General features: G+C 41.7%; 1 protein-coding gene and 1 non-coding gene across 6 annotated transcripts in view; one reads left to right on the forward strand and one right to left on the reverse strand.

Annotated features, from left to right (window-relative positions):
* Arhgef37 (Rho guanine nucleotide exchange factor 37) overlaps positions 1 to 13,012 on the reverse strand; it is a 49,637-nt gene that overhangs the window by 26,134 nt on the left and 10,491 nt on the right. For all 5 annotated transcript variants that reach the window (XM_004854396.3, XM_087180599.1, XM_087180601.1 and 2 more), the window contains 3 exons: positions 6,180 to 6,370; positions 4,803 to 4,926; positions 983 to 1,130 (listed from right to left, as the gene is read on the reverse strand). In XM_004854396.3, coding sequence (XP_004854453.1) covers positions 983 to 1,130; positions 4,803 to 4,926; positions 6,180 to 6,359 — 452 coding nt within the window. In that variant the 5' untranslated portion in view covers positions 6,360 to 6,370. The remainder of the gene's footprint in view (positions 1 to 982; positions 1,131 to 4,802; positions 4,927 to 6,179; positions 6,371 to 13,012) is intronic.
* On the forward strand, positions 3,030 to 3,133 carry LOC147826665 (U6 spliceosomal RNA). Its single transcript, XR_015438870.1, has one exon. It is a non-coding gene; the product is annotated as a U6 spliceosomal RNA (small nuclear RNA).

Here is a 13,012-nt window from a genome sequence, read left to right on the forward strand (position 1 = left end):
AAAAAATTAGAGTATTTAGAATTTGCTTGTATATACAAAAAGGAACTACACAAAGATACATAAGAAATTCAAAATGGTTACCTTAACTTTGGGGCTTTGATTGGGTAGATGAAGGGCAGGATTGGGAAGGGTTTTTTCACTATATAATGTTTATGTTTTATAGTTTTTGAATCATGTAACTATGTTACTCATTCAAACTTTTACATTTAAAAAATGTGTCCCCTGCATTTTTCTACCTGGACTCCCACCTGCAGGTGCCAATTCTGGGTTGTGAGGCTACTGGGAATAGTTCTGACCTTTTTCCATGTGGCAGAACTTCAGCCTTCTGTACAGAGAGGAGCCGAGGTGACACACACCTGCTTCCCATCTCTGGTTCTGACAACCCCTGGGTCCTACCACGTCACTAACCTTCCTATAGTTGCCTAAGTGCCATTCATTAAATGTTTCTGGTTCTCTGCCTCTGGATATAGGATAGGATGCTGTGCCTGCCTCCTGGCAGATGGATAAAGCAGTGATTAGTGCAGGCCAATGAACTGTGAGAAGAGATGCAACTCTAAACTAGAGCATTTAAAACCAGCACTAGGGCCAGGGATTTAGCTCAGTGGCAAAGTGCCTGCCTTGCAAGCACAAGGTCCTGAGTTCGATCCCTGGTTCCCAAAAAAATAAAACCAGCACTAGGCCTCTGTAGCTCCCTTGTCCTTGATGAGTTACTGGCAATCCTCCAGACACTGACTGCTGTGAGCGGATGCATCCTTCTGGAGTGAGGATGATGAAGGGGAGAGCCCACAATGGAGCACAAGGAAGCTAGAAACCCAGGTCAGAGACCACTGAGATGTGGGAGCTGCTTGTCTCAGCAGCATGGCCTGGCCCATCCTGACTGATAACTGACATGCTCTGAAGCAGCATGGACCAGCCCTGAGCAGGACTGAGATAAACGACTGTCAGGGTCAATGAGCAAAGGCTCAGTCATCACACTACTCACACCACGGCCTGAATGATGCTCTGGATCTCCTGCTGTAGCTCTGGCTCCTTCTGGTATGCTTTCAACAGCAACAGGGCCTGGTCATAGTTGGCACAGTAGACCTTATAGACTTGCTCAAAATCCTCTTGGAATTCCAGGAATAAGTTACCTGATGGCAAACAAGCAACAAGGGGCTTCCAAGGGTGTGTCTAGGTGTCCTCTTGCTTGGGACAGGTAGGCAGTAAGTGAGCCACCCTGCTCTGTAGTGAGACCACTAGGCTTCGCCAGCCTCACCATAGGCAAGTTGTCTCATCTCCCTGAGTTTCTGTTCTTCATCTCAGTTTTATAAATTGCTGAGGAACTCAGCAGCAGAATGGTGTAGACCTCAGGCTGCTGACCTATGAATACAAGTTGAGTATCCCTACGGTTAGGACCAGAACTGTTTGGAATTTGGATTTTTCAGATTTTAGAAGATTTACATTTGTATAATGAGATATCTTGGGAATAGGACCCAAGACTAAACTTGGAAGTCATTTATGCCTTATATATTCCTCCTGCCCATAGTCTGAAAGTAATTTTATACCACATATTTAGTGTACCTGTGTTTTTACTGTGAACCATCACATGAGGTCTGCTGTGGAATTTTCCACTTATGGCATCAAATCAGCACTCAAAAAGTTTTGGATTTTGGAGCATTGCAGATTTTGGATTTTAGGGCTAAGGATGATTAACCTACTTAATGAACATCAGCTATGACTGCAGTAATGGTAGCAGTGATGCTCACATTTGAACAGTGCTTTATAGCCTAAAAACACACTCATGGCCATTAACTCATGTTATCTTTATGATTAACTATATGTGGTAAGTAGAGTCAGGAACCCCCAGTTTCCAAAGACACATGTAGCACAGCACAGGTAGTTATGAGTGAATAAGGGTGTTGGCATCAGAAAGAATGATGGCCAGATCTTGGGGTAGCCCTTCCCTAGTTGTGTAACCTGGGGAGGTATTTGACCCTTCTAATCCTCTACTTTTTCATCCACAAAATGGGGATGTGATTAGTACTCACCTCCAAGAGTTGTTTGTCTGTGTGTGTATGTTTGTGTGTGGATTAAATAAAACAATATATGCAATTCACCTGTTGTAAATTCATTCACCAAAGATTTGCCAATTGCTTATTAATTGATTATGTGCCAGGCACTCTGCTAAGTTCTAGGAACAAAACAAAGCCTCTGTCTCATGGGGTTTATAGTCTAACAGGGAAGACAGACAATAAATAAATACAATTGGTCCTCCTTATCCATGGTCTTGCATGCAGAGATTCAACCAACCAGGGATCAAAAATATTCAAAGGGAAAATGTCTCTGTACTAACCATGCACAGGCTTTTTTTTCCCTGTCATTATTTCCTAAACATTATAATATAATGGCTATCTGCATAATATTAATATTTTTAGTCATATAAGCAATCTAGAGATTTGTACCAACTCCCCATGATGAATGTAATCATATATTGCAAACATGTACTGTTAAAAAATTTTTAAATTAGAGATGATTTGAAGTATGCAGGAGGATGATCATATGTTATGCAAATATTATGCCATGAATATAAAGAACTTAAACATCAATGGATTTTGGTGTCTAAGAGGATCCTAAAACTAGTCTCCTGCAGATGCTGAGGGATGATTGTGCACTACATATGTCTTGAGTAACATGAATTAAGGCAAAGCAAACAGATGAGAGAGTGCTGGGCCCTCTATTTGGGGGTAGTCTGCATGTAGGTGTCTGTCAGATCAGAAGTAACCAACCCTGGGAATTCTGGGAATTCTTGGGGAAGTAGATTTCACAGGGAGACACCCAGAGAGGGGAGCTTGGGTATGGGAGTAACAGCAAGAGGTAAGGGCAGCTGAAGAAAAGTGGGCAAGGGTACAAAGGAGAAGAAAGAGATGGTAAATCGAAGTCAGATCACACAGGGCCTCAAAGTGAGGTGCAGCAGGGTGTTCTGATTTCTTCTAAGGGTAGTGGAAAGCAGTGCTAGGGCTTTGAGGAGGGCACTGGGATCTGATTTCTGTTCAATTTCAGCACCGTGTATGGTAGAGTTGGAAAAACATAGGGAAGATTTGAATAGCCCCAGGGTAAGAATGGTGTGCAAACTCATGAAGCGCTCCATATTTTAAAATCAGAAATGAAAGAGGTTGGTTACCAAAAAGGGGAGGATGGAATAGGTGGGAAGAATGGGGGAACGGGGTCTTCAGTAGGAATCAAAGAGAAGCAGCAACGCTCCACTGAAAACACCTTCTGTACAGCTCTGACTCTTGAGATCATAGTAGTTTTTCTATAAACCTGGAAATACTCTAAAAAATAAAGTCTATTAATTAAAAAGAAAAAAGATCAATCTTATCTTGAGATTAAGCTAGGGGTCAAAAGTGGTGACAGGGCAAGGTGTGGTGGTGCAGGATTGTAATTCCAGCTGTCCAGGAGGCTGAAACAGGAGGATCTTGAGTTTGAGGCCAGCCTAGGCAACTTAGTGAGACCCTGTCTTAAAATTTTAAAAAATTTTTAAAGAGAGGGGGGCTGGGGATGTAGCTCAGTGATATAGCTCTCGCCTAGCATTCATAAGGCCCTGGGTTCAATCCTCAGCACCACAAACAAACAAAGGGTAACAAAAATAGTTATGAGGAAGATATTAGAAATATCCAGACAAGAGAATTTGGTGGCTTGGCAGGCAGGAAGCAGTGAAGGTAAAGGGAAATGTATTGGTGAATACAGGGTATTGCCCACACAGGGCAGAGAGGAATCAGAGACCACAAGAAGTCCAGCCTACCCTACTGCCTGCCAAAGACACTGGCTGGGCCTCTGACCTGGACCAGCCTCCCTTGGTGCACAGCAGATGGTGCCCAGAGGAGCACAGTCCAGTTAAAAGTCCCCACAGTAGGGTTAACGCCTTGGGACTGTACCCCTTCCCTTGTGTAAGTCCAGCCAATCCTCAGGAATGACTCCCAAGAGAAGCTCCCAGAGCCAAGAAGGGCATGACCAGGAAAGATCATCCCAAAGCTACAGCTAGGGAGGGGTCTGTATGATTAGAGGAGGTCAGCTGCTAGAGTTCCTGCACAGGTGACCCTGCTGAGAGCTAATGTGGGCCTGGCCATGAAACACAGGGTAGTCCCCACATTCTCCTGAATGTCCTGAGGGATGTCCTCAGGAGTATGACCAATGTGGCTGGGGTGGGAGTACTTTAGTAACTGAAGGGCAGGGAAGGTGAATGAATGCTCAGAGAGTGAGAGGTAGAACGTCCAAGACACCACAGTAAAGACTTTTCCTCCTCTCTTGTCCTTTCATTTTTGGGAAAGGGAAAGTCTGCTAAGATTGTTCAAACAGGATTGACTGAGGTCTAAAAATCTTTTTAAATATTCTTGCTATTCCTTAGGAAAAGGGCTTCCCTTGCATAGCAAGAGCCAGCAGGAGCCAGAGTAGCCGACCCAGCACGCAGTTGCACGAGAGAGAAGAAACATCATATGGGCTCTTTGTGCCTTTTTGGCTAACCACAGGGACAAAGGACGAGGACAGTCTATGGTTTGAATATGTACTGCAAAGATGATGTGTTGGAAACTTAATTGCCCATGCAACAATATTGAGAGGTGGGACCTTTAAGAGGTGATGTGGTCATGGGAACCAGGTATCTGTGGGCTCCAGCTGCCTCTGACATGTTGTGTTTCAAGGATTCCAAAAACAGATTCCCTTTGAGCTACACTTCCATGGAATGCTGGATAGTTCCACAGTGACCAGGAGCTGAAGACAACTCCACAGGAAGTGAAGACCAACAACCCCCTAGGTCCTTTGCTCACCAATTAGGAGCACTTGCTTCTCTTCCTTGGAGGCTGTCTCCTGCAGACCATGCAGAAATCTGCTGCTCACCTGGATGATCTCATCGATGTTGGAGAACAGGACATCCAGATCTCCCTGTGGCAGCTGAAAGGAACAAAGAAGTCACAGAGGTAGATGATGTCTGGTTAGGGGAACTTTATTTGCAGGCTTCAAAGAGTAGTTCCAAACATCCCATCACAGTCCCACCATTCGGGAAGAATGACAGACCCAGGGGAATGTTTGTGAGGATTTAAAATCTTACAAGTTAGGTATTTTCATTACTCTATAAAAAGGGAGGAAGACATGGATATTCACCATGGAAGGAAAAGTGAATTGGGCTTTCATCTTAAACCTGTTGCCAACTGTCATTTTTCTTCTCCCAATTTCCTTATCTGTCATCTGACAGTGGGAAACTTGGTTTCTTTCCAGCTCTGACATACTTGGCATCTACTCCCACTCCCTGAAGATGCATTCCAAACTCCACACCCTGTGAGCCAGGCTACCCCACTGTGAAAATAGAGGTAAGACGTCTATATACACACACACAGGCATGGAAGTATTGCCAGCAGCACAATCAGATGGGAAAGGTATATGCAGAATAATGTCTAGAATATGTTCTCAGTTTTGCTAAAATAAATAACAGCATATGTTTATATATTTTTGTTGCCCTTGGAGAAAAATCCTAATTCCTGAAGGGTGAAGGAGGTATTTTACCTTCTACATTACTTACTTTGGTATTTCATTCACTCAAGAATCACTCATTGAAAGTCCAGGGCTGGTGATTTAGCTCAGTGGTTCCACTGCCTGCCTCGCAAGCACAAGGTCCCAAGTTCGATCCCCGGTACAAAAAAAAAAGAAGGAAGTCCAGTGTTTGTATGTCAAGACTGGGACTATGTCAAACAGAGTCTGCCTGACTGGAACTCACATCCTTAGAATTTTATAGTGTGAGCCTTTATTTTTTCTAAAACCAGAAAAAAATATAAAAAGTGAACACTAATAAAAACGCTTGAGAGTGGTAAACTCTCACATCACCACCCCAAAAATGAAACATATAGAATGTATGTCAGTTGAAATAATCTGTTCTAAACTGGAAAAGGGCTTGGCATTAGCACACTTAATTTTGGTTGTTCCTCTCCCCATTTAGCAGATGAATACACTAACACTGTGCCATACAAGGCCCTGCTGAAGGCAGCATGACCAATAAACTGTAGTCCTGAGGGTGACATCTGGATCTGGCAGACTTCATGCTCCTTGAGCTTCCTGCCATTAAGTTTCCCCCAGGAGCAGAAGTGAAAGCTCAGAAGCAGACCCACATATGCTCCTATAAAGACAGGTTGTGGGTGGCTCCTCTCAAGTACCTGCTGGAGACGGCTCCTGACGTCTGAGGCACAGAGTCGAAGCATGTGCAAATAGGAGTCCTCGGTGTCCATGAGCTCCCTGATGGCCAGACTCTGCTGGAGCAAGGATCTGTCCTCCAGGCTCTGACCTTCGCCATCCAGACTCCCCGAGGAGGGCTCGTCTGTCCCACAATGGGCCATGTCTGCAGTTGCTGGAGAAACAAAACCATCCCGATTCACTGCCAGGGAGGTCTACGAGGAAATGTCCTTCATTTGAAGACAATAATTCCTCAATGCGCCTGAAAACATCTTTAGCTCCAAACAGAGTTGAATGGACTGTTTAGCATTTGTCAGCACCATTTGGACAGAATGAGAGGGCAAACAACAGCTCAGAACATTGCTGACATTTTAAATTCACTTCCTGGGATTCAGACAATGTGCTTTCCTGGCTTTTCTGCTATTTTCTCCCCAGCTCTGGGCCCAGATTTCTTTATCTGGTTCAGCTCAGCCCTCGAACCCTCTCTCCCAGTGGCTCCTCCCTCCCATTACCCCATGAAGATATATAACCTATCACCTGGGCTATTTCCACAGGCCCCAGGATCCTCCTTCCAAATCCAAGCCTCTCTCTCCCACTGCCACCCATACACATTCACCTTGGACTTGCTTCCAGTTTAAACTCCCTGAAACAAAGCCTGTGATCACAGCATTCCCTGCTGTAAGACTTTAATAGCTCCCTGCTGCTCAGTGGTCCATTAAACCTCATTTCCCCTCCAGCCAGAGTGCAGAGCTTTTGTCCACACCTGGAAAGTCCTTTCATGCCTCGTTACTTTTGCACCTGCTGTGCCCCTCCATGTCTCTATCCTCCAACATTCATCCTTTCCTGATCCTCCCCGTTCTCACTCTTCTAGCTGTACTTTTCTTCTCTGAAACTCTCACTATCCCTTTATTTCTAGATTTAAAAAACATAAAGTGCAGTAGTGTGAACAACATGACCTGGAAAACTTTCTTACTTCCAAATAGTTAGAAATGCCACATCAGCTATCACACACTTTCCTCTTAATGCATGGCAGAACTTGCAAGAGACTAAAGGAAATCTTGAGTACCAAACCAGGTGGAACTTGAGCCAGTTCTTCAGCAGGGAGCAGCTGAGCTCATGTAGCTATGGCCTAGAGTGAAGGGGTGGGCAGGGGTCAGAAAAAAATCCACCCGCCTTCACAGAAAGTGACAAAAATATTTCTCCTTTTTGGAAAAAACATCTCTGAAGGGGCCAGGGATTTAGCTCAGTGGTTCCGATGCCTGCCTCACAAGCGCAAGGTCCCGAGTTTGATTCCCCAGTACCCAAAACAAAACAAAACAAAAAAATCTCTGGAAATTTTAACAAGTATAAGGGTAGAAAACAGGTGACTCCTTTCCTGCTCATCATGACAGTAATGACCAGCATCCCTATAACAAAGACAAGTTAACAAAAGGGAAGCATGGGCTGGGGATTTAGCTCAGTGCCACCGCACCTGCCTCGCAAGCACAAGGTCCTGAGTTCGATCCTCGGTACCAAAAACAAACAAACGGGAAGCATAACAAATGTATTTGGTCATAGTTTTGTGGGGGGAGGGTTGTTTGCTTTTTAATGGGGATTGAACCCAGGGCCTTCACACTGAATTATATCCCCTGATCTTTATATTTTATTTTATTTCTTTATTTTGAGATAGTGTCTTTCTGAGTTATAAGTTGCCCAGGCTGGGCTTGAACTTGTGATCATCCTGCCTCAGCCCCACAGAGTGCTGGGATTACAGGCATGCACCACCACACTTGGCTAGCTGGAGCTATTTGCTCATGGTTTTATGTGACATGGGAGCCTTCAGATTAAAGACCCAGACTCAGACTGAACTATCCATTTTTTTTTTTTTTTTTTTGATGTTGGGCATTGAACTCGGGACCTCGCGCTTGCGAGGCAGGCACTGGAACCACTGAGCTAAATCCCCAGCCCTTGAACTATCCATTTAAAAAAAATTTTTTTTTCTTGTACCAGGAATCAAACTCAGGACCTTGTGCTTGCCAGGCAGGCATTACACCACTGAGCTGCATCTCAGGCTCTGAACTATCCATTTTTATGCTTAGATTCAAGTAACAAGGACAGTTATGTTGAAATAGGATTAAAACAAAAGGTCTAAGCTAATGCTGCTAATAGACTGAGTGGAGCGCCTCCGTGAGGCCTGCCTGTTTAGGTCCTTCTGGGCTTCATTGTGCAGCATTCCTTCCTCCTGGGTGCGGGGCAGGACCCTTTCTGGAATGGAGGTGTTAGCACCTACTATCAAACAAGGTAGGTCAGAGAACTTCTTTGGGCCAGCTCCTTGGCAGAGAAGCAGGATCGGAAAAAGTGATTAATATTTCTAGGTTTTCTGGGTGGCTTCGAGGGAAGGGACTGTGTTTTCTGAGACCTACTCTGAGGAAGAGAAGTTCTAGTTTCTATGGTTTGTCTGAGGGGGAATAATGGGAGAGAGGAAGAAAGACAGGAAGGCAGAGAGAAATCTTGCTTCTGAGGCCTGCACTTTGGGGTACCATTCTCTGACCTCCAACATAAGCCTACTGAGTTTTAGGTTCAGATTTATACCACAGGTGTCCCAGTAGCCCAGACATGAGCCATTCACACACAAAAAATGTTAGCTTATACTCTGAGTGGCCATAGGACAAATAAAATGTCTCAAGAAAGATTATGGCTTTAACCTAGGCCACAGATAACTGTCCTGTAAGTGAGTTAAGAATACAAAATTAAAAGAACGCCACAGTGAGCAAGCATAGGCAGAAACAACAAACAACAGGATTAGACCCTAAACTATCAGATAAAAACTAAAATAAAGGGGAGAAAAGGAAAGACATTACCAAAAAACGACACATATGATTTTTACAGTGGCAAATGGAACTAATAGAAATTTAAAAATTTAGTCTTTGAAATTAAAAACAGATTTGACAGGGCCGGGGACTTAGCTCAGTGGTTTTGCCGCCTGCTGCACAAGGACCCGAGTTCAATCCCCAGTACCAAAAAAAAAAAAAAAAAAAAAAAGATTTGACAGATTATGAGGACATTTAGGGGAAAAAAGGGCAGATGTCAGAAGAAATTATCCAGACTACTAAACAGAGAGAAAAGTTTGGAAAATAGTGGAGAAGATTAAAGGATATGGAAACTGATGGGAAAAACGTCAGGTAACAAATAGAAGTTCTAGATGGCAAAAATAGAGTGATAAGAGGCAAGAGTTGAAAAGATGAATAATTTGTATTAGTCAGTTTTCCAAAGGAGGAGAAGTTTAATCTGGCTCATGGATCAGGGGATTCAGTTTGTGGTGAGCAGGCTCCAATGCAGAAACAGCATGGCTGGAAGGGCATAGCAGAGGACAGCTGCTCACCTCCTGCACCCAGGAACAGAGAGAAAGGAGAAACCAAGAGGGAGATACACCCCTTTAAAGGCCCGCCTCCAAGGCCACGCCTCTTCCTAGCAGGCCCTGTCTCCTCACACCACACTTAGCTATGAACTCACCAATGAATTAATCTATGGGTGAGTATAATACCTCCATAATCCAATCAGCTTTCAGAAGCCTACCTCCAAATATATGAAATTTTGAGGGACATTTTAGATGTAAACCATAACAGAACTGCTCAGAACTTATAAAAGATAGGAATACTTAGATTTAGGAAATGTAATTCCAAAGCAGAATAAGTTTTTTTTTTAAATCACATCTAAACATGTTGAAAAGAATCTGTAGAATCCTGAAGGCCTAAAGAATTTACTTCATACACTCCAAAACAAAGAAATAACAAAGAAACAAACAACAAAATGACAACAAACAAAAGCAAAGAGGAAGATACAGAGATCTGGTGATGGAACACTGGAAGGGCCAAAAGAGTCCTAGACAGGTGAAGAGAGAATCTAGGATTGACTGCAGGCTCCAAGCAGAGGGGAGTCTGGTCTAGAGAACTCCAGGAGGTTCTAGAATGTCTTAAGCATTGATTTATTAAACTAGTACAGAATTTGGTGCTTAATTGGGGATCATTACAGAGATAATACATAGAAAACTAAGAAATCAATCAACCAACAAAAAGAAAACAATTGCTATAGCAACTGCTGTGCAGAAAAGATAAAGGGCCCTGTCTTATTTCCTGAAGAAAGAAATGCTACAACCAAGGGATCAAGAGAAACCTGAAGAGATAGGCCTTGTTGGGTTTCTCTCCTCAGTCTATGTCCATCAACCCTTTTTGTCCAGTTATACTTCCACGTGGATGCTATTGCTTCATCAAACCTAAGCAGAAAATCAAATAGCTTCCCCTATTGGAAACCCCTTTGGGTTTCCAATCTGAAGGCTTGGTGTCAGGTGAGACCATGGGTAAATACATTTGTATAGCTTTCCTCCTATGAATCTGTCTGTTGGCATTTTAGTCAGAAAACTCAAATATCAAGGCTTCAGAAAGAAAGTTTGAAACTCCCTATATGTGCTACTTTAAGATACAGGTAAATTCTGAAACAACGAGCTAAAAAAGATAGAAGCGATTGCCTGGTAATGGCTGGGGCAAAAAGGGAGGGGATGGGGGAAATGTTTGTTATTTTTCATAACAAACATTCTGGAATTATCTGTCGCAGTTTTTTCATAATAAACAGCAAGACTTATTTCTTTAAATTGTATCCTTTAATAATTAACAAGAGGGGCTGGGGATTTAGCTCAGTGGTTCCGGCGCCTGCCTCACAAGCACAAGGTCCCGAGTTCAATCCCCAGTACCAAAAAAAGAAAAGAAAAAAAATAATAATAATTAACAAGAATTAAACACTAAAAGGAAGAAAAACAATGAGAATTTTTCAATTTTGCTAGAGATTACTATTCAAAAAGAAATTATATTCCTATATATAGCAATAACATTAATAAGTATAATTTAAAGGAACATAAAAAGCATAATTATAAAAAGTTGTAATAATGTAGTAATAATAATGTCTATTCCTTAAGTATTTTAATTAAAATATGTATGAGATGCTTATGAAGAAAATTATAGTAGTTTGTATTAGAATTTAGCTATAATACATTCTAAAAATTATACTAAAATTTTATAATTTTCTTCATAAACATCTTATACTTCTTACACTTAACTAATTTCAAGTAGAGATATAACATGATCATGGAGAGGAAGACTCTGTATCAGAAAGATGAAAATTCCCCCAGACTGATTCAATATGTTTCCAATAAAACTCCCAGCAGATTGAAAAACAAAACAAAACAAAAATATCTTAGAGGCAGGTACACACCTTAGAGCCATTACACACACCTGTAATCCCAGCACTCTGGGCAGCTGAGGCAGAAGGATCATAAATTGAAGCTCAACTGGAAATTTAGCAATTTTAAAGGATTGGGGTACAAACACAGTGTGAAGGCCCTGGATTCTACCCCTATAACTACTAGGGGAAAAGAAAAAGAAAAGTAACGTAAAGTAAAAGCTAGGAATGGCCAAGGAAATTCTGAAGAAAAATGTTGAAGGATTTGTTCTGCCAGGTATCAAGACTCATTATAAAATCATAGTAATTAAGCATGTAGTATTGACAAAAAGATCAGTGGAACAGATTAGAGCCCAGGAACAGACTGTAACAAGTAGGAAAAGTTGAAATATGACAGAAGTCTCATAATTAGTCACTAGTAAAAGGATGGTCTATGGGGTAATGGAATAATTAGCTTCCCATATAGGAAAATAAATAAATCACATATCACACCCAGAGTAAGTTCAAGATGGTTTTAAAACCTAAAAGTTAAATGTAAAACTAAAATTTTTAGAAGAAAACTAAGAAAATGTTTGTATGCTCTCTACATAGGATTTCTCCAACAAAACAATGTATAGACCCCAAAGGAAAAGATTGATAAAGAAAGGTAAACCTGACTACATTAATATTGAAATATTCTGCTTATCTAACAATTATATATTAAAGGAAAAGACTGGACTCAGGTCAGAAGATACTGCTTTTGAAAGTAATATGCAAAAGTTTACTACCTAGACTACCTATGGAACCTTCATGAATCATTAAAACAAGGTGATCTACCAGAAAAATAGACAATGGCAACTGTTGAGAATACAGTATTTTGGTTCACTCATCATGAGGTCCAACCTCTTTCTATTGGGTCTTGCTGTTATACTGAAATTGGAGTTAAAAACCAACTTCCCAACTCCCTGACTGCTAAGATTCTAAGGTGTACTTTCAGCTCCACTAATCAGATGGTTTTGTTTGAACCTGGAATTTAGAACTAAGCTAGGAAGAAAGGCTTCAGGCATTTGTTTAACCGGGCAAGTACAGCACTGTTCTGAAGTCAATAGTTCTGGCAATGCAAAAGATTATGGCTGAAGTCATGAAATCCTGACCCATGGAATCCTGGGTCAGCAGTTTCCTCATTGTTGCAGAAGGCAACAGTTCCTTTGAAGGGCCTTTCCTTGCTATTGCTTTGGGACCTATCCCTGGAAGCTGTTCTGTGGCCCACTTCTCCAGACTCCCCAATAAATAATCTAATATTTCAATATCTTCTTAAATCTCTTTCTTCTTAAACTAGAATGGTTTGTGATACAACCAACTAAACCCTGGTTCATACAGAGATGAACAGGTAATTAACAAAAGAAGAAATTTAAATAGCTAATAACCAAATGAAAAGATGATAAACTCACTAGTAACAAGGCAAATGCGAATAGTTAAAATCACAGTGAAATACCATTTATTGCATGTTAGACTGGCAAAATATTTTTAAAAGTGTCCATGAAAATGTAGATGAATGTAGAATGGTGATAAGTTTCAAATACTGATATAATCATGTAAAATGTTGCAACCACTCTAAAGAGCTGGA

Source organism: Heterocephalus glaber, unplaced genomic scaffold, assembly GCF_053883595.1.
Source record: "Heterocephalus glaber isolate CG9 unplaced genomic scaffold, H.glaber_assembly_v1.0 deba00001463, whole genome shotgun sequence".
Lineage (NCBI taxonomy): Eukaryota > Metazoa > Chordata > Mammalia > Rodentia > Bathyergidae > Heterocephalus > Heterocephalus glaber.